Source organism: Sceloporus undulatus, chromosome 5 (genome assembly GCF_019175285.1).
Source record: "Sceloporus undulatus isolate JIND9_A2432 ecotype Alabama chromosome 5, SceUnd_v1.1, whole genome shotgun sequence".
Classification (NCBI taxonomy): domain Eukaryota; kingdom Metazoa; phylum Chordata; class Lepidosauria; order Squamata; family Phrynosomatidae; genus Sceloporus; species Sceloporus undulatus.
This window is the reverse complement of record NC_056526.1, coordinates 98030383-98050170: the sequence shown is the minus strand read 5'-3', so window position 1 is coordinate 98050170 and position 19788 is coordinate 98030383. Positions and strand designations below refer to the sequence as shown.

At 40.7% G+C, this 19788-nt stretch overlaps 1 protein-coding gene and 1 non-coding gene across 10 annotated transcripts in view; both read right to left on the bottom strand.

The window, feature by feature from the left end:
• Positions 1–19788, bottom strand: part of SH3TC1 (SH3 domain and tetratricopeptide repeats 1) — a 37501-nt gene that overhangs the window by 6858 nt on the left and 10855 nt on the right. For all 9 annotated transcript variants that reach the window (XM_042468183.1, XM_042468186.1, XM_042468182.1 and 6 more), the window contains 8 exons: positions 16415–16619; positions 13983–14110; positions 13709–13744; positions 11306–12997; positions 9498–9678; positions 6539–6689; positions 1494–1616; positions 1139–1289 (listed from right to left, as the gene is read on the bottom strand). In XM_042468183.1, the coding sequence (XP_042324117.1) occupies positions 1139–1289; positions 1494–1616; positions 6539–6689; positions 9498–9678; positions 11306–12997; positions 13709–13744; positions 13983–14110; positions 16415–16619 (2667 nt within the window). The remainder of the gene's footprint in view (positions 1–1138; positions 1290–1493; positions 1617–6538; positions 6690–9497; positions 9679–11305; positions 12998–13708; positions 13745–13982; positions 14111–16414; positions 16620–19788) is intronic.
• LOC121932329 lies at positions 18494–18656 on the bottom strand. Its single transcript, XR_006104317.1, has one exon. It is a non-coding gene; the product is annotated as a U1 spliceosomal RNA (small nuclear RNA).

The window sequence follows — 19788 nt, the reverse complement described above, 5'->3', positions numbered from 1 at the left end:
GTGCATTGGCTCTACGTTAGGCCACATGATTATAAAGGACCTGTTAATAAAGGACTGGCAATTGACAATATGCATGACATGGGCCTCACCCCCACAAAAAAGAGGCAGCAAGACATCAGTGACCAGGACTGTAGACCCACCTAGACCCCACTTTTGAAGAGGGCACCAAAGTGACCATAGAATCAAGAGATAGAGAGTAGATGACAAAATGACAAAGACAAGTAGAAGGGTCAGAGGGACAGGAATTCTAAAATTACTCTTTGCACCGTCAAAACAATAGAGAGTATTTTAAGCCAATTGCTGAGGGCAGTGAAAAGGAAGAAAAGTTGAAGCACATACATTCCCTAAACTCTTTGAGGACACCTGTTCTTGTGTGGCTTCAAGTCATTTCTGACTTATTGTTACCCTAAGGTCACCCAGAGGGTTTCCATGGCTGAGCAAGAATCAGAATCCTGGTCTCCAAAGTCATAGTCCAATGCTCAAACCACTAGCCCCCACTGGCCAGGGACGTAGCCAAGGGGGTGGGGGGTCCGTGGGGTTGTTAGATACAATGAATGGTGCATGCGGCAGCGTGCCCAAGCCCCATTATAATGGTGGCACTTAGTCTGGACCCCCCTCCCCCTTCCCAAAATCCTGGCTACATCCCTGCACTGGCTCTGTGATAGTAAGGAAGGTCTAGGTGTGAATGGTGCTGACATACACACTGGGGAAAATAGGCAGAGGGCATTTGCCAAGTAAATTTGAACAGCTTTAGTAGGTTTCATTAACTGCTGTATACACACACACACACACACACACACACACACTATCCCCATGGGTTATGAAGCTGGCTATGATTAGTCACAGTCCAGAATTCTAGCTTAATGATAAACATCAATTAATCAAAATCTATGTGAAATTTTCTATATCATGTCTATATTCCAGGAGAAGAAACAGGTGCACAGCAGGAAACCAACTCTTCTTTCTGTCACTATAAATTAAGTTTACTGGGATATCAAAATGCAGCAATTCAGCTGACATCAATTTTTAAGACATGAGAAATAAAATGATGTGTGTGTGTGTGTTTGTGTGTGTGTCTGAACAGTTCTCAAGTAATTTTAAGGTTTCTGCTAAACAGCTTTTCTTATATTTTCTTTACCTAAATGGACACTGAGCATTAATGATGCTTGAGCATATTCCAGACATTCCTCATATGCCTGTAGGTTTAAGAGCAATTCCACCAATTTGTTGACTAGTCGAAGCTCAGCAGTACTGTTCTTTGTCTTAATAGCCAGTGGTAAAGCCTTGTCCTAAAAGGAGTCCAAGTAAAAAGACCAGTTTAATAGTTATTGCAAAAAGTATATTTACAATGGAAGATTATATATCATTACCCCACATATTAAATGGAGTTGAATTTCATTCTGTATGGCTAGCAACTCCAGTGTCATTGGAGTCAATGTGATTGGAAGATGTTGAGGATGAACAGTTAGAAAAAACAGAAAGAAAATACAAACCCTATAGAAAGGCACTGCTTTTTCCCTTTCCCAGTCTCCATTAAAAAATATGTCTCCTGAAGCTTCAAATAATTGCATTTCTAAATTAGGATCCTGAGTACATATAGCAGCATTTTGGGCAGCCTAGAAAAAGAGATATATTTTGTAATATTGGTCAAGAAAAATAAAAACAGTGATCCTCTGAAATAGAAACATGACAACAACCATTTTTTATTTTATCTTCCTGTTGGGATATAGACTGCATTTCCATTAATATACCTTATAGACTTAGAGGTGTTCTTAGAAACTATGACCTTTACATTCATCCTGATTCCCAAAATCACACAGGCACAAATTCTGTTATATTCACCTAACACTTTATGGCTTATATTCAGCTGCATTCAGAGCTTATTGCTGTTGTGTACCTTCAAGTTGTTTTCAACTTACAGCAGCCCTAAGGCAAATCTATCACAGGTTTTCTTGGTAAGATTCGTTCAGAGGGGATTTACATTTGGCTTCCTCTGAGTCAGAGAGAGTGTGACTTGCCCAAGTTCACCCAGTAGGTTTCCATGGCTGAGCAGAGATTTGAACCCTGGTTTCCAGAGTCATAGTGCAACACTCAAATCAATATACCACACTGCGTTTGGAGCTACCCCCAATGAATTCAAAACGCCTTCTTGAAAAATTAATACAGGTAGTAGTCTGTGCACAGGTAACAAATACTCTGTATTTGGCAACACTGAATTGTGATCTTATAACCCAATAAAATTCTTTAAGTGCTTCATGGGTGGTAAAGTTTCTAATTCATTTGATCTGTTACAGCAAGAATTAATTTATCTGTTATAGAAGGAAAGGTGACTCCCAGCCAGCAGGAATAATCTGGCCTTTGGACAATCCCAAACTGGCCATAGGAGAGAGTGAGGATATCCTTTCTGCTCCCCAGAGCTTCACCTCCTGGAGTAAGGAATTCTTCATTTGAATAAGGCAGCAAAAGGAATAGCAAGGTGCTTTTTCTTTGCAGAGCGTAGCAGAGAACTCTGTGTCTTTCCATGCATGATGAAAGTGAAAATAGTTGGTGAGAATGTGACCAAAGCTTCCTTCAGCTTCCCAATTCTGGTCTACACATAAATGTATTAGGCAAATTGTTGCAGATTTTTGGACATTCATCTCAACGCTTGTTTTCACTTTCCAGTGCAAATTTGCATCTATTTGCCCTTCTTCTATCAAAAATGTGCAGCCAAGCAAATCCATTGAAGAGGGTGGACAGCCACATATTTGGTAATGCTCATCCTCATATACTCCAGTAAAAAAGTTTTTGAAGTTTTTCATGCCCCTCTCGCAAAATTCCTGCAAATTGTGTGTGGCCAGATTGCAGTCTATTCGATTGGAATGAGGAGTATTTTAATCTTGTAGACACCCCCCCCCCAACTCATCCCAGGTGGCAGTCTACCTCTCAGGACCAAAACAATACCTCACCAAAGCTAAATGACTTTTCCAAGAGGCACTGTACTACTGACAGTAATACACATCAGTCTGACTGGCTGTAGCAGTCAGTACGTTTTGGTCTGTGTACCTGTAGCAAAGTGAATTTGGCATTAGTGTATGTGATGATCAATGGATAATTTTTATTTTTCCATACAGAGTGCTTTCAATGCAGGACATCTCTAGGAATATCTATGAATTACACTAAATTCCCTTCTGAACAGCAACAGAATTTCTATGGCAAGCATTTTATAAAATTATCTAGTAATAAGTATTATTATCAATTCAGATAATCCTATGAACCTGTAATGGAATTTGTTATTAAACTCACATTCTATCTAGAATGCAAAGTTCCTTACTGCCAAGGATGTGGACAGGGGGCAGCTGGTAGATGTTTGGGGTTGAGATCCAAGGGGTAAGCCAGGGTGTTTTGGGTTGAGTCCAAGCCACATTCCTGTATCAGCTGCCTACCAGTCAGTTAGAAGTCTGCACATGGCTGAACACAGAGAGAAGAGGATGGCTTCATCTATCCACTTGAGCACTGTGGTTATAGCATTTCCTCCTCCTGTGCTTTCTTGCAAATCAAAGTGGGAGCAGGCGGGAGCACAAAGCAGTAAATCAACTGCTGCATCCAAAGCTCTGCCAGTTCATTTTGGCCAGAACAGAAGGATGCATGCTTTTTTTCTCCCTGTTGTCATTTACCTCTCCCCATTCTATCTACTATAATGAACATTTCTATGTCAGCTCCATACTGGAGGAGGCCTGGCCCTATGTTCCTTCAGAAGAATGGAAGGGATTCAGATGTGGTCGGTCAAAGGTCATTTCCAGCCCATTTCTGGACTTTCTATTGGTTCTGCCTACAGGAAACCCAGGAATAGTATAGCTATGTTTGTGGAGTTTTTTTTTTAAACAGTGAGGAAGAGGGCTCAGCAGAAGAATTTGATCCCTTTCAACAAGATATATCAAGGAGTTAGAACTGTTTTACCAATCCCCACTGCCCCTTTTCTAAATAACATTCTGAGCACATACCCTTTGCAGTTTTTAGTGGAAGTTGCTTCATTCATTGCTTTGTTCTGAATTCAACAGGTGAAGAGATTATGTTGTTGTTGTTGTTAACTGCCATTGAGTCAACATGGACTCATGGCAACCCTATGGATGAGACTTCTTTAAGACCCCTGTCCTCCACTGCTCTGCTTAGGCCCATGGCTTTTCTGATTGGGTCCATCCATCTGGCATGTAGTCTCCCTCTCTTTTTCCTGCCTTCTACCTTTCCTAACATTATATTCTTTTCTAATGATTTGTGTCTTCTTGTGATGTGCCCAAAATATGACAGTCTCAATTTAGTCATCCTGGTTTCCAGGATATGTTGGATATGTTCAAGTGTCACTTTGTTTGTCTTTTTGGCTGTCCATGGTAACCCCATCACTTTTCTCCAGCACCATATCTGAAATCAGTTGATTTTCTTCCTATTTGCCTTCTTCATTGTCCAGCTCTTACATCCGTACATGGTGATGGGGAATATGATGGCTTGGACAATCCTCACTTTAGTATTCAGAGTTAGATCTTTGCTCTTTAGGATTTTATCCAGTTCTCTCATAACTTCCCTTTCAAGTCCTAAACATTACCAGCTTGTTAGATGAAGGGAATGCTGTGGATATAGTATATCTTGATTTCAGTAAGGCCTTTGACAAAGTTCCCCATGATATTCTTGCAAACAAGCTTGTAAAATGTGGGCTAGACAATGTAACTGTTACATGGATTTGTAATTGGTTGACCAGCTGAACCCAAAGGGTGCTCAACAATGGCACCTTTTCATCCTGGAGAGAAGTGACCAGTGGGGTCCCACAGGGCTCTGTCCTGGGCCCAGTGCTATTCAACATCTTTATCAATGACTTGGATGACAAAATTGGGGGCATACTCATCAAATTTGCAGATGAAACCAAATTAGGAGGAATAGCTAATACCCCAGAGGACAGGATCAAGATTCAAAATGACCTGAGCAGACTAGAAAACTGGGCCAAAGTTAACATAATGAAATTCAACATGGAGAAATGTAAGGTACTGCACTTAGGGTGGGAAAATGAAATGCACAGATATAGGATGGGGGACACCTGGCTGAACAAGACTACATGTGAAAGGGATCTAGGAGTCCAAGTAGACCATAGGTTGAACATGAGTCAACAGTGCGATGCGGCAGCGAACAAGGCCAATGCGATTTTAGGCTATAACAATAGAAGTATAGTGTCTAGATCAATGGAAGTAATAGTGCCACTCTATTCTGCTTTGGTCAGGCCCCACTTGGAATACTGTGTCCAGTTCTGGGCACCACAGTTCAAAAAGGATGTTGAGAAACTGGATCGGTCCAAGGGAGGATGACTAAAATGGTGAAGGGTCCGGAAACCATGTTCTATGAGGAACGACTTAGGGAGCTGGGGATGTTTAGCCTGGAGAAGAGAAGGTTAAGAGGTGATATGATAGTCCTGTTTAAATATTTGAAGGGATGTCATATTGAGGAGGGGGCAAGCTTGTTTTCTGCTGCTCCAGAGACTAGGACCCGGAGCAATGGATGCAAGCTCCAGGAAAAGAGATTCCACCTCAACATTAGGAAGCACTTCCTGACAGTAAGGGCTGTTCGACAGTGGAACACATTTCCTTGGAGAGTGGTGGAGTCTCCTTCCTTAGAGGTCTTCAAACAGAGGCTGGGTGGCCATCTGTCGGTGATGCTTTGATTGTGAGTTTCTGTATGGCAAAGCGTTGGACTGGACGATCTTTGTGGTCCCTCTATGATTCTATAATTCTAAACACTATAGTTTATACCAACCATTATACCAGTAACAATTTTACCAAGTAGCATTAAATATAGCATGTTACATGATTGTGATTTCCTGTATGACAGGGGGTTGGATTGGATGGCCCTTGTGGTCTCTTCCAACTCTATGATTCTATGATTCTAATCGTCTTCTAATTTCTTGACTGCAATCTCCATTTGGATCAATGTTTGATCCAAGGTATGGGAACGATTTTACTATTTCAATTTTCTCCTTATCTAGGATGAATTCTTTTAGATCTTTTGTAGTAATTTTTTCCCCTTAATGTTCAACATCAAGCCTACTTTGGCACTTTCCTTCCTGACCCTCTTCAATAATTGTTGAGAAACACCAACACTTGCACAATAGATTTCAAGATAATTTAACAAAGCACTTTTTTCTTCTTGACACATGAAGCTAAAACTATTTTTTTGAAACATCTCTGTAATCCACGCTTGGGCTAAACGCGAGTGCAAAGATTTGCAAAACTGCAAATATCTCAGGGCAAGAAAAAGTTATTTCTTTGTGCCCTTCATACCTCATCTAAATAAAAGTTTAACAGCATAAATTTTTCACCCCATCCAATTCTAATCATAGCAACATGCTTCAGATAAATACCGTATGTAAAGGCACAATATCACATTGTTGACATGAAATAGCTGAAGGCAAACATTATGTTAATTTTTCTAGTCATGTGATATTTCAATAACCATTCTTTTTTCTGAATTTTATTTTACCCTACTACAGTTTCAGTTCCCAAGCTATGATGACTCTTACCTGGATATAAAGACCTACTAGCTCATTTTGCCTTAGTATATAATATATTTTTCCTGCTTGAAGCCAAGCCTGGGCCTCCCTTTCTTTTGCTTGAAGATCGATAAAGATTCCAAGGCTTCTTTTGGTGTAATCCAGGGCAGATCTGTAAGCCCTAAAGAAATTCAAAGACAGAATGTTAAAAAAAGCAAATGGCATACTCCATCTTCAGAGGGTGGTGGCATGGAAGTGTGTGGGATATATATACTTGTGTGACCCTTGGTTGGGAGGAATTGATTTACATGTTAATCAGTGTGCTGATCCATGCCACCACCCTCTGAGGTTGCCAGCCACAGATGCGGGTGAAACATTCTTCCAGAACACGGCCAGATAGCCTGGAAAACCCACAGAAAACTCATATCTGCCCTCCCCATTCCTAATTTTCTTCTGATTTCTTGACTGCAGTTTCCATTCTGATCAATGTTTGATCCAAGATATGAGAAATCTTTAACTATTTCGATTTCCTCATTATCTAGGTTTAATTTGACTCATAGTGACCCCATAAATGAAACACTTCCAAGCCACTCGGTCCTCAACTGCACCACTCAGGTCCTGCAGCTCAGGGCCATGGTTTCCTTGATTTTCCTTCTTTCTACTGCCTTCCAATTTTCCTTTCATTATTGTCTTTCTAGTGAGTTCTGCCTGCTCATGGGACCAGGGACAACATTTGTTGTTGTTGTTAAACGCCCTTGAGTTAATCCCACCTCATGGTGGTCCTGTGGATGACACATCTCTAAGACCTGCCTGATCTGTTCTAGAACCCATTTATTTGTCATTTTGGCCATTCATGGTATCTTTAACACTCTTGTCCAGTACCACTTCTTAAATGATTTTTTTCTATTGGTCTTCTTCACTGTCCAGCTCTCACATCTATACATGGTGATGGGAAATACGATGGCTTGGATGAACCTAACTTTGGTGTTCAATTTTATATCTTTGCACTTCAATATCTTGGTCTAATTCTTTCAGAGCTGCCCTTCTCGATCCTAGTCTTTTTCTGATTTCTTTACTGCAATCACTTCTGATCAGTGACTGAGCCAAGGTATGGGAAATTCTTAAATATGTCAATTTCCTTGTTTTCTAGATTAAACCTGTAACTCCTCTGTGTTCATTTTTTTTTTTTTTTGGGTAGAGCCAGTGTAGTGTAATGGTTTGAGCATTGTTCTATGACTCTGGAGACCAGGGTTCGAATCCCAGTTGGGCCATGTAAACTCACTGGGTGACCTTGGGCAAGTCACACTCTCTCAGGCTGAGAGGATGGCAATGGCAACCCCCCTATGAACAAACTTGCTAAGAAAACCTCATGATAGGTTCACCTTAGGATTGCCATAAGTCGGAAACAACTTGAAGGCACACAACAACAACAACAGCAATGCTCAACAGTAAGCCTGCCTTGGCACTTTCTGACTTTTTTAAACAATTATTTCAAGTCTTTGATGCTTCTGCTAGTAGAATGGTACCATCTGCATATCTTAATTGCTGATGTTCATTCCTCTGGATCTTCAATCCTCCTTCTATGTCTAAATCTGCTCTGTGTATCATAGGCGCGTTACAGATGGGCCCATGAGGCACCGTCATCGTGCCGTCATTACGCGCGAGGGGCGGCGCATCCTGACGCGCCTTGCTCCTCGCGCATAATGACTACGTCAAAATGGCGGCGGCCGTTCCACATGGCCACTGCCATTTTGACGTAGCGGATGCTCTGCGTCCGCACATCGCGTGGTGGAAGTAACACTGCGAGTGCGCGACTAGCACTGTGCCGGCGTCTCTTCTGGGGCCAAGGAAGGAGCACGATTTTTGCGCTCCTTCTTTGCTGCGTCCGGGAACCGCGTGGTTTGGATGCTGCGGTTCCCGGATGCAGTAACCACCAGCGGCGCGAGACTGCCCCTTCTGGGCCATCTGTAACGCGCCACAGTTTCTGGATACAAGTTGAATAGATAGCATGACAGAATACAACCCTGTCTGACCCTTTCCTGATTGAGAACCATTCTGTTTCTCCATATTCTGTTCTGATGGTAGCATTCTGTCTTATGTATAGGTTATAGCATCAGGAAAATCAAATGTAATGGTACAACCATTTCTTTAAGAATACTCCTAAGTTTTCTGTGATCCATGCAGTCAAAGGCTTTGCTGTAGTCAATGAAGCAAATGTCGATATATTTTTTTATTTCCCTGGTGTGCTCTATTATCCTTCATATGTTTGCAATGTGGTCCCTAGTGCCTCTTCCCTTCTTGACCCCAGCTTGAATTTCTTGCTCCATATATGGTAGGAGTCTTTATTACAGAATTTTAAGCACGATTTTACTTGCATGGGAAATTAATGTAATGGCTCTCTAGCTGCTGCACTCTTTTGTGTCTCCTTCTTTGGGGAAAGGAATGTATATTGAATGTTTCCAGTCTGTGGATCCTGCAAATTAGCTCCATTCAATTCCATATGGACAATAGGAATTATTTTACAGCTCCAAATTCAATCTAAGCTAAAGAATAATTTCTGGGTTTAAAATTATGCATATTCTTTGATAATCGGTTTAATTGGGCATCAAAGAAGAATTTTTCTGACATCTCTTGTTGCTGTCTAGAAGCTAACAGAATTAATATGATAAAAAAATATTAAGAAATTTGGAGAATAAAAATAACATGTCCTTAAGTGATGTTCCAAATTAATTTTTGCAACTGCTTACACAACAATTTATACCACTCTTATGGGCAAACTTTACAGCAGTTTCTGTGGCTCTATGGAAAAGGTTGCCTAAACTCTTGTCAAGCAGAACAGTGTATCTGCATTTGTTTCATTTTTCTTGCATAAAGTTGTAATGCATGCAGAAAGGCACCTTTGGATCTAATCCAATGAAACAGGAGTAGCAATGTAACTAAATATCATTCAGACTAAGACAAATCACCCTACAGTATTGCCAGTTCTTACCTTTCTGTGCCTAAAGATAGATACAGCTGACTGATGGTTTCCAGTATCTTTCCTTCCATGACTTTGTCAGACATTTTCCTAACCAGGGAGAGTTGGTACTCATTGTAGATGACACACTGAGCTTCATCTGCAAGAACTGTACTGTAGAACTGGCAGAGATGCTGAACAGCTTTGAACTGCCCTAAGAAAAATAAGGAACACATGTTTTAATAGAACAAGTTAATTGTATAGGAACATACTACTACTGTAAAGACCTTGTTTTGACAGTTTCTTAAAAACTCAGGAAGATTTATAACAAACTGGAGGTAATTTCCTGCTGTATGCCGAAGTGGCTTGCTACCACTAAAGAAATTTTGTTATTGTGTGACTTGTGGCAACCCGAAGACAAATCTATCATAGGGTTTTCTTGACAAGTTTGTTCAGAGGGGGGTTGCCATTGCCATCCTTCAAGGCTGAGAGAGTGTGACTTGCCCAAGATCACCCAATGGGTTTTTATGTTCAAGTGGGGATTTGAACCCTAGTCTCCAGAGTCATCCTCTAATGCTCTAACCAAATTCAGTATTAATAAACAAACAAACAAACCCAGCATTACTTCTAAAAGGCTTCAGACCTGCTGCATACATCCAATTTCTGACTCAGCTCTGGAGCTACAGATAGATTTTCTACCTCTTCTTTATATATGATAACATCTGGTGTTTATGATGTATAGAAATGATGCTAGTAGTAATTAAAGCATCAGAATCCGAAATATGAATAATAGCCAATTGTGAGAAAGCTAATACAGGATATAGTCAGAAATCTGCAAACTCTTTCTGGCAACGTAGTCACCTCATGTCTAAAGGAGTGCAGTTCCATTTCTCTAGGATGGGTAGACTTGGAACAGAAGGGAACTTGGGGTTTTTGCTTTGAGAATACACCCTCACTAAAATTCTTGCCATTGGGCCTGCCACCAATATTTTCCTTCTTAAAGAGGCAATTACTTTATTCAGGCATTTGCCTGAACACATATAGGACCTGAACAGATAGGCCAAAATAAAGCTGCTTCAGGTCACTTTGGAGGTATGGTATTTAAATGACACCCACATCTTAAGAGGCCGGAAGCTGTGCCAAAGCTGCGTTCCAGTCCTTAGGACTGGAGCATGGCTTTGGCGCGGTTTCCGGCATCTTAGGAACATGCATCATTTAAACAGCATACCTCCAAAGTGTCCCAAAACAGCTCTATTTAGGCCTGTCTGTTTAGGCCCATAGTGTGTGGAAATATAATCCTTGCTCCCCAAAGACATGACATACCTGAAAGTAAATTAGACCTTTGCACACTGAGCACAAGAGGTCTGTAAATGTTCAGTTGAAGATTACAGAGCTTCCAAAACACTGATAAGGGTATATGTTTGTTTACAGGAACTTTGTATCCCTGTTCAGCCAATTATAATTACAAAACCCTCTTCAGACTAACTTATTTATAGGTGTTTAGAGATATTGGGGGCCCTTTCTGACCATGTTCATGTTCTGGAGAACACCTGAGCACATCTTCTGTGCATATATTGAGCAGGCCTTCTATGTATATATTCTACCACAGAGCTACTACCCATTATTCCATTGCAAAATGGAAGTTTGGCTGACAACAAATACAATTAAGGTTACATATTGAAAGGGAAGAAGAGTTATAATATCTAGGCATAATAGAAGGAGAGATGGGGGTTTGGAAAACCACAGTTGGAAAATCAGATATTCTAATATTTCTCTGTGCAGGGACAGTTTAGCAGCAGCTACATGAATCATCCTAATTTTGAAGCAATGAATGTACGTACCTTCCAAAGAGTTTGTCTCTATTGCCACCAAAAATGCCCACTCATAAAAACATCTCCCTTTATTTTTATAAATTCCATTGGAGTAGTAGCATCCCAGCCTTAGGAGGACCTCTATAAAATTTATGCCACACTCAGCACTTGGCAGCTGGGAGAACAGCTTTACTGCTTGAATTAAGAAATGCTCCCCAAGACATTTGGCAGATGAATGCAGGAAGAGAATTCCAAAATTGGCCAAAGCCACAGCCTGGTCATGCAGGATTCCCATTTCTCTTGAAATGCTCAGAGCTTTGTAGTAGTTTTCAGCTGCTAGCTTTGTATTGTTCATGCCTTTCAAACAAATGGCAATCATGTTATAAACAACACCTAACTGTTTGCGGCTACTCTGTGAAGCCTCTGCTATGGCATTTAAAATGTCCACAGCCACATTGTTTTGATGATTGAGAATATATAACCAGCTAAGAAAGACTAAATAGTTAATCATTTCTTCAATGCTCATATGTCCATTTGTTTCCAGAACTTTTTCCACATAGCCAATTGCCTGCCTGTATTGTTTGTGATGGCTGTGGAATAGAGAGAGATTATAGTAAACCATCCTACACAATGTTTGGTGTTCTTTGCTAGCCTCTAGCAAGGGGAGAATTTGACCAAGATAGTATGCAATTTGGGAGGGATATGTCTGTCCCACAGTTTTTGGACTATGGAGTTTGGGAGCATTTTTAAATACTAAATCAATGCATCTGAATGACTCCAACAAGGGACTTGTTGAACTGCAAGAAAAGGCAATATTACAACAGCTTAGCACAAGGTGGGGCAAACATTTTTGACTGTAAAGTTGACCTAGTTTAAAGTAGCAGTCAACTGACAATGAGTCCTTTTTCAAACCCAAGTCATTATTCAGAAACTGTAGTCTTTCTAGGAATGGCAGTGCTTCTTCGCCTTGCTTAAAGTTCAGGTAGTGCTTTGCTAGCAGGAAGCATGCCCTAGCTTCTACTTTCTTGCTTTGACTCATCACTGCTCTTTTTAAAGCATACTTCAGAATATCTGACTCCATGCCTGTGCTGCTGATGTAGCTGGGAATTCCCATGAGCAAAGAAGCAACCTTGTCTAAAATGCAGGTGCATTTTTCCTTGTTCTTCTGTTTCAGGTAAATGCCTGTTAAATTGGTATAAAGAGCAACTGTAAGATAGAGGTCACTAAAATCTCCTTGCAAAGTTGCCAATGCTTCCTCAAAATACACTCGAGCTTGAGAAAGTTTGAATTTCCGGACACTCATTCTCCCCAGGAGAAAACAAAGCCTTGTCAAGGCCCATGGAAGGCTTGCTCTTTTGGCTGCTTCCCTTGCCAGTACAAAATAATCCATCAGTTCTTCCTCACTGGCATAGCCATAGAACAGGGTGTTGAGAAAGGAAAATGACTGATCATATAGGTTTTTGAAGCTGGGATCATAGCCCTTACAGTTCAGAAAGAACAGTAATGGTTCACAGATCTCTGGCCCACAAGCTCCTTCCTGGTATATGCAGAAATGTGGCTCCTCAGTTTCAGAAGGCATCTCTCCCTTCAATGCAGAGACTTGCCTCTTCTGAACATCTGACTCTTTCTTGTGCAACTGTAATTCTTTCACTTTCATCAGTGATTGAGACACTTTGTGCTTGATTGTTGGAGAATTCGAGTTAAGGAAGCAATATAACTTCTCTGAAATACACAAAAAAGAGGAAGACCTATACATGAAAAGCATTATGAGAAATTAAAACAACTAAGGTACATTAGGAAAACAATAAAGACTCAATGTTTACTTTTCCATTAGAACAGGAATGGGCAACCTTTTTTTCAGCTGAGGGTAGCATTCCCTCCTCAGAGCCAATGTGGTGTAGTGGTTTGAGTGTTAGATGATTACTCTGGAGACCAGGGTTCAAATCCCCACCATGAAAACCCACTGAGTGACCTTGGGTAAGTCACACACTCTCAGTCTCAGAGGAAGACACTTGCAATACCCCCTCTGAACAAATATTGGCAAGAAAACCCTGTGACAGCCTTGCCTTAAGGTCTCCATAAGTCAAAAACAACATGAAGACTTACAACAACAATAATTTCCCTCACACATTATCTGCTGAAGACCACACTTTGCTATTTCTTCAGCATGCAAAGTTTACAAACAAAATCTGATCATATCCTAAGAATGAAAAAAAAATCAGTATAGATGCAAAGCACTATCTACTCAATGAAGTGCAAAAATGCTTTAAAAAATGCAAATCTTGGGGGGGAGGGGTTGAGAGAATGGGATGGGAGGTTAAAATATCTCCGATCGAGCTATTAACCCAACCCAGTGCCCTTCTTCTTCTATTTTTACATGTTTAAAAATGGAGAGCTGCTCGTAGATCTTAAGCCCTCTTGAAAATAGTTTACCTTGCTGAGTAGATTCTTCAGGTTCTTTCTGTCCATCTAAGGGACGAGGGGAAGGGAGAGAAAAGAGAAAAGATTTTATCCATGTTTTTGTCTTATTTATTTAGTCAATTAAATCTCTCCATTTGCCACTTAAGATACATTCAGTGGGAGTTTAACTGCTTAACTGGCATTCTCTATTGGCACTTATGGGTTTCCTGAAAAAATCCACTGTGCACATAGGAAGCCATATCCACATATTTCATGTAGTAAAGTGTGTAACACCAGAGTTTCTTACCTATTTGATATACATTGCAGGTGTCATCAGTTGTTATTTGTGTCAAGAGGCTTGACACATTTTCTTCCAGATGGTCTTCTTTTGTAAAAAAAGAATGCTCATCTTTAAAGAGAGCTAGGCATGATGATCTGAAGGAAACATACAATACAGAAGAATGAGGACATTTGTGACCCAGAATGCTCAGGTGGCATGATAGTCAAACAAAGTGGGAAAGTAAATGGGTGCTAATCTGAAAAACTGAGCACAAAGAAATAAAAGGATGGGAGTATGGCAGGGCATTCAAAAGAGAAGCTACTAAATATTTTCCACCTTGCCATATCACACTCAAGCCTATACAGAGGTCTACAGGCAGGATGCACTGGTAGAAAGAAAGGTCCCATTCTCACTGGCGGTTTTGCGCTGGAAGGGACTGGGGAGCTTCAGTTTAAAATGAAGGCGCCTGCTGTCAATCAAATTTCAGTTCTGCGATCGTCATAGATGACGTTTCCAGCACTCCTTGGGGCATCAGCAGTGTGCTTCCCCCCTCCTTTTTTTTAAAGGACCAGGCACCAAAATGCGCACATTTTGTTAAATTTAAAAACCTCCTGTGTGTGTGTGTGTGTTGTGGGCATTTGGGTCAGTGCAGGTTATGATCTGCCCTTGACCCCGTTTTCAACCCCAAAATGCAAGTTAATGCCATCTCTGCATCCTGTATCCCCCCTCCTTGCCACCCCAGAATGCCACATACATATGTAATAATAATAATAATAATAATAATAATAATAATAATACATTCCTCACCTCGGAATGCCAGAAAAGGAAGCAATGCCATGCATTCTTTGCATTTTCTAGGCTACCTCTTTGAGACAGTAGCAAAAGCATTCTGTGTATCAATTTGCCCGTTTGCCAAATTGGATAGAGAAACACATTGTAACATTTGCATTATAGCATTCATTTGCATGCTTCAAAGCCTCTTGCAAAGGGCTCCTTTCAGCGAGGAAGCCAGGAAATGAAAGGGAAAGTGAACAAGCAGCTAGCCACATTCTATTTATCCTGAAGCAAAAAACATGCGCATAGATGGAGAAAAATAATTTTTAAAAAATGAAAATCAAAGGGAAAAGTTCCCTGCTGGAGAGCAGAGCCTTGGCTTGCTGTGGCCCTCTGACCTGCCCTGAATTGACCCCGTCAGTCACCCGCTTTTTGCCTCCTGTCACCCTTTTGCCTCCTGTCAGATTCCCCTTTTTTGCATCCTTCCTCTGGGTCCTTCCTCCTCCTCCTCCTTCTCCGATGAGGGGAGGGAATGTCCTGCCCTCTGTCCGCCCTCTGACCTTAATCTCTCCCCTGAACTTGACCCAATCATGATCGGGGGCAAGTTCATATTTCGCGGAACCTGGGTTTGTTTGTTTTTAAAAGATGGATGTTGCCCCAAATCTGGATGACCCGGGCTAAAGGGCATTTGCTTGTGCATGCCTCGAAATGGATTGTGACAGATTCGGGCCAATATGAACTTCACGTGCAAGGATTGATTTCTGATCCAGAGTAAAGTGTAGTCTGAATGGGCCCAAAGAAAACTAACAGATCTAGACCCTGATGGGGGAATTCTGCCCACTCTAGCTTCTACTGTCACAGCAGCACTAAAATCTGACAACTCTAATCTGGTGCATTTTGCATAATGGTTTGAACTCAGCAATTACTTCTTAAGTAGTTGTAGGCTTCCAGTCCCCATCACATTCTCTGGAAATCCTGATTCAACATTCAACTAGTTTCTACCAACTGGAAAACATATTCAGTGCACTAACACTAATGGAATAACTAAGCATAAGAGATAACAGAAGGATCTTATCTCCCCATATGAGCCTGCCCACATTTTAAGATCCTTGGTGGAGGGCTTTCTCTTGTTCCCACAACCTTCAAAGGCACATTTGGTGAGAACATGGGAACAAATGTGTTGTCAGTGGCTGATTCCAGGCTATGGAACTCTTGTCATGAGAGACCAGCCTGGCCCCTCCATGCTCTCCTTCCACCACTAGGTAAATTATTTCATGGGTAGCTAGCCATGCAGAAATGTCTCTACTGAGGTGCCTAGACTGCATGTTTTTAATTGTCCTTGTCATGATTTTATGTTGTTTTAAAGTATCAATGTTTTAATATAGTATCCAATTTTAACTTTTTTACTATTAATTTTTAAGTCATGTACCTTGTTTTAAATCATGTGTGAGCCATCTGGGAGAAAGGCAAGATACTAATTTAAAAAAAAAACCAAGCAATACAGCTGACTAGCAGGTTTTGAGTTCATAATCAGTTGACGCCAATATTAAAATATGATGCACAAACATTGGATGAAAGATTAAGTTTATGGCCACCAATGTGCAGCAGCAGCAATCTTTCTAAAAGCAACAGATCCTGATGCTTAGAACTGACTGCCTTGCTTTGTCATCATCTGTAATACTTACTCTGCTACAGTGGTGCTGAAACCTTCAGGACTGACATGACTGCTTTGTACAAAACCAACCTGGCCAGAAGGGACATGTCTTCCTACAAACCACAGCATGCATTTCATAAAATAGCCAATTATTTCAATTCTGTCTCCTTTCTGGAAACCAATTTCTTCTGGAACAGCACTTACATGGCTTATAATCGCTATAGAAAATCCTGTGGCTGTGTAATAAAGAAATGAAATATATAGTAATGTGATAATGCAATATTGTGAAGAAAAGTAATACACTGTTACAGACATTAATTTTAGTAGATTTAGATTTTGAGGCAATCAAGCAATCATTCAATATGGCATAGATAGATTGGGCAGGGCTCAATTTGATGTGACACCTTCCAGTAGGAGCCTACAACACCAACCCAGCCATATTCTTCTACTACACCAATAGGATATAAAACAGTTTCTAAGACATAAGATGGAGAGTGAGAGGTGCAGCTGTCTACCAAAGTTTGTAAGTTAATTGTGAAGAATCATAAGTTACCTTTGTGGACTGGAGATCTACTGGACCATATAGATTAGTGTATTCTTCTGTTAGGGTTAAGCTTTGCTCTCTCTTGTATTTAATTTTACAGTGCTAGAATATTTATATTGTTCTATTCAATATTATATAAACTGACATTTTATTAAATTTTTGTTCATTGAAACTAGCTATATGTATTTTTTATATATTAAGGGCTGCTTATATGATATGTTGCAGACTGCTTTGGGCACCTTCATGTGCAAAAGCAACAAGCAGTCATTAGGGACACACAGCTATGACAGTTGCAGCAGGTGCAACAAGACAATTTTGCCACATAGAGGATAATTCCAAAAGAGCATCTCATCAGTCAGTACTACAGGGCTAATTATAAAGCAACTTTCATTCTTCAGGTGACTTTTTTTTATAGTAACCTTACAACTCAAATGTTATGCCAGTTTACACTTTGGCTTACAGCAAACATCCTCTCCTGGTATGCTGATGAATGTTAAAAAGCTCTGTAAATCTGAAATACTGCACACGGCTCTGACACTTCGCAATTTCTAGTTAACTTCACAAGTACCTGAGCAAGGCTGGCTTACTGATAGGTCCCTCGTCCACTGTTTAATTCTTATGATTGCTTTAACACTATCATGTTTCTGTAAGTACCTTTGAATTATATATTTTACTTCTTCTAACTAACTCACAATACCATAGATGAGATTAGACCATATTAGCAATAAAATGTATTACTTATTCATCCAATACAATTGATGTAAAAATACACCTTTGCTATTAAGTGGTGTACTAGTCTGAGCATTGGACTATGACTCTGGAGACCAGAGTTTGAATCCCCACTCAGCCATGGAACCCACTAGGTGATCCTGGGCAAATTACACTTTCTCAGCCTCAGAAGAAGGCAAGAAACCCCCACTGAACAAATTTTGCCACGAAAACCCCATGATATGTTTGCCTTAGAGTCACAGTGAGTTGGAAATTATTTGAATGCACAGCAACAAGCAAAATACATGCATCTATTAAAGGTAAAGGTATTCCCCTTTGACAAGGTTCTCAAGTTGTAGGGGGCAGTGCTTATCTTTGTTAATAAGCCAAAGAGCCAGCGTTGTCAAAGACAACTCTGTGATCATTTGGCCAGCATGATTGCACAGAATGCTGTTACCATCTATTAGACCTAATGAATTCAACCGAAGACAATGAGGAAATTGAAACAGTTAAAAGTATTCTCATACTTCAGATCAAACACTGATCAGAATGTAGACAATAGTCAGGAAGACAGAAGAAGAAGATCAGGAATGGGAAGGGAAGCTATGAAGGAACTAGCAATAGCAATAGCAAGTACATTTCTATACCACTTATCATTGCACTTAAGCACTCCCTAAGTGCTTTACAAATTGTAAGCTAATTGCCCCCAACAATCTGGGTACTCATTTTCGTGACCTCGGAAGGATGCAAGCCAGAGTCGAGCTTCAGCCCTTTTTCTAGTATTGAACTTGCAACCTTATGGTTTGTGAGTGAGTGGCTGCAGTACAGGCATTTTACCACAGTGCCACCAGGGCTGGTAAAATTAAAGCGTGAACGCATTCCCCACTACCACAAATTATGCAGTCAAGTTTCCCACATTTGGAGAAATCGCAGGGGTCAGCACACCCGGAGTGCAATGGATGAGCCTCACCCTGGGAAAACCACCTTTATGATCATGGTGTCTCCCCTGCCAGACAAGATCATAAAGAGTAAAGACATACAACTGGACACTAGGGTTAGAATAGTCCAAGCCATTGTATTCCCCATCACCATGTATGGATGTGAGACCTGGATGGTGAAGAATGTGGATATGAAGAAAATCAGTTCATTTGAGTGGAGGATGAGGATACTGTGGACAGCCAAAAAGACAAACAAATGGGTCCTTGACCAGATAAAGCTAGAAATCTCCCTGAAAGCCAAGATGATCAAATCGAGGCTGTCATACTTTGACCACATCATGAGAACTTAAGACTCATTAGAAAATACATTAATGTTACGAAAGATGGAGGGCAGTAGAAAGAGAGGAAGCCCACAAGCTAGATGGATGGTCTCACTCAAGGAGTTCACGGGCCTGAACTTGCAGTACCTAAGTAGAGTAGAAGAGGACAGGGGGTCTTAGTGATGTCTCATCCACAGGGTTGCCATGAGTAGGGAACAATCCAAGAGCAGTTAACAACAACAAGCTAGCTTTGGAGATCCTGGTGGCTAGAGTGCAGGGGTGGGTAACTGTGGGAGACTGCATTAGCCCCCATCTCTCAGTGAATGCGGAAGGCTGCATCCCACCCGAAAAAGATTAATTTTGCTCAAAATGCCCCCAAGTACCCTATAAGGAATTTAGGGGCATTTTCACTACATTTTGGGGCTCTCCAGGCTGTTTTAAGCTTTTTTGCAACAGGAAATGAATATGGAGGGATGTGGTGAAAATGTCCCCCATGCCCCATAGAGATCATTGGGTACATTTGGGGGCAAAATGATATTATTTTAAAAAAAATAATTGATCCCAGTGAGCCATATGTGGCCCAAAGTCCACATTTTGTCCACCCCTACTATAGTGGCTAGACTATAGACCTGAACCTGTACGACCTAAGCAAAGCACTAGGTTCAAATCCCCATTCTGGAGGGAACCTCACCAGGTGACTTTAAGCACATCAGTATTGTTGTGAAAGGAAGAGGAGTCTGAAATGAACAACAATTTCTGGTGAGCTTTGGGTTTCTTGAAGGAAAGCCAAGACATATACAGTGAAATAGTAATACCATAGAAAAATGAAACACATTAAAACCATGTGCAAAAATATATATTGTACAAGCAAAGCTTTAACCCATCAGTGAAGAAG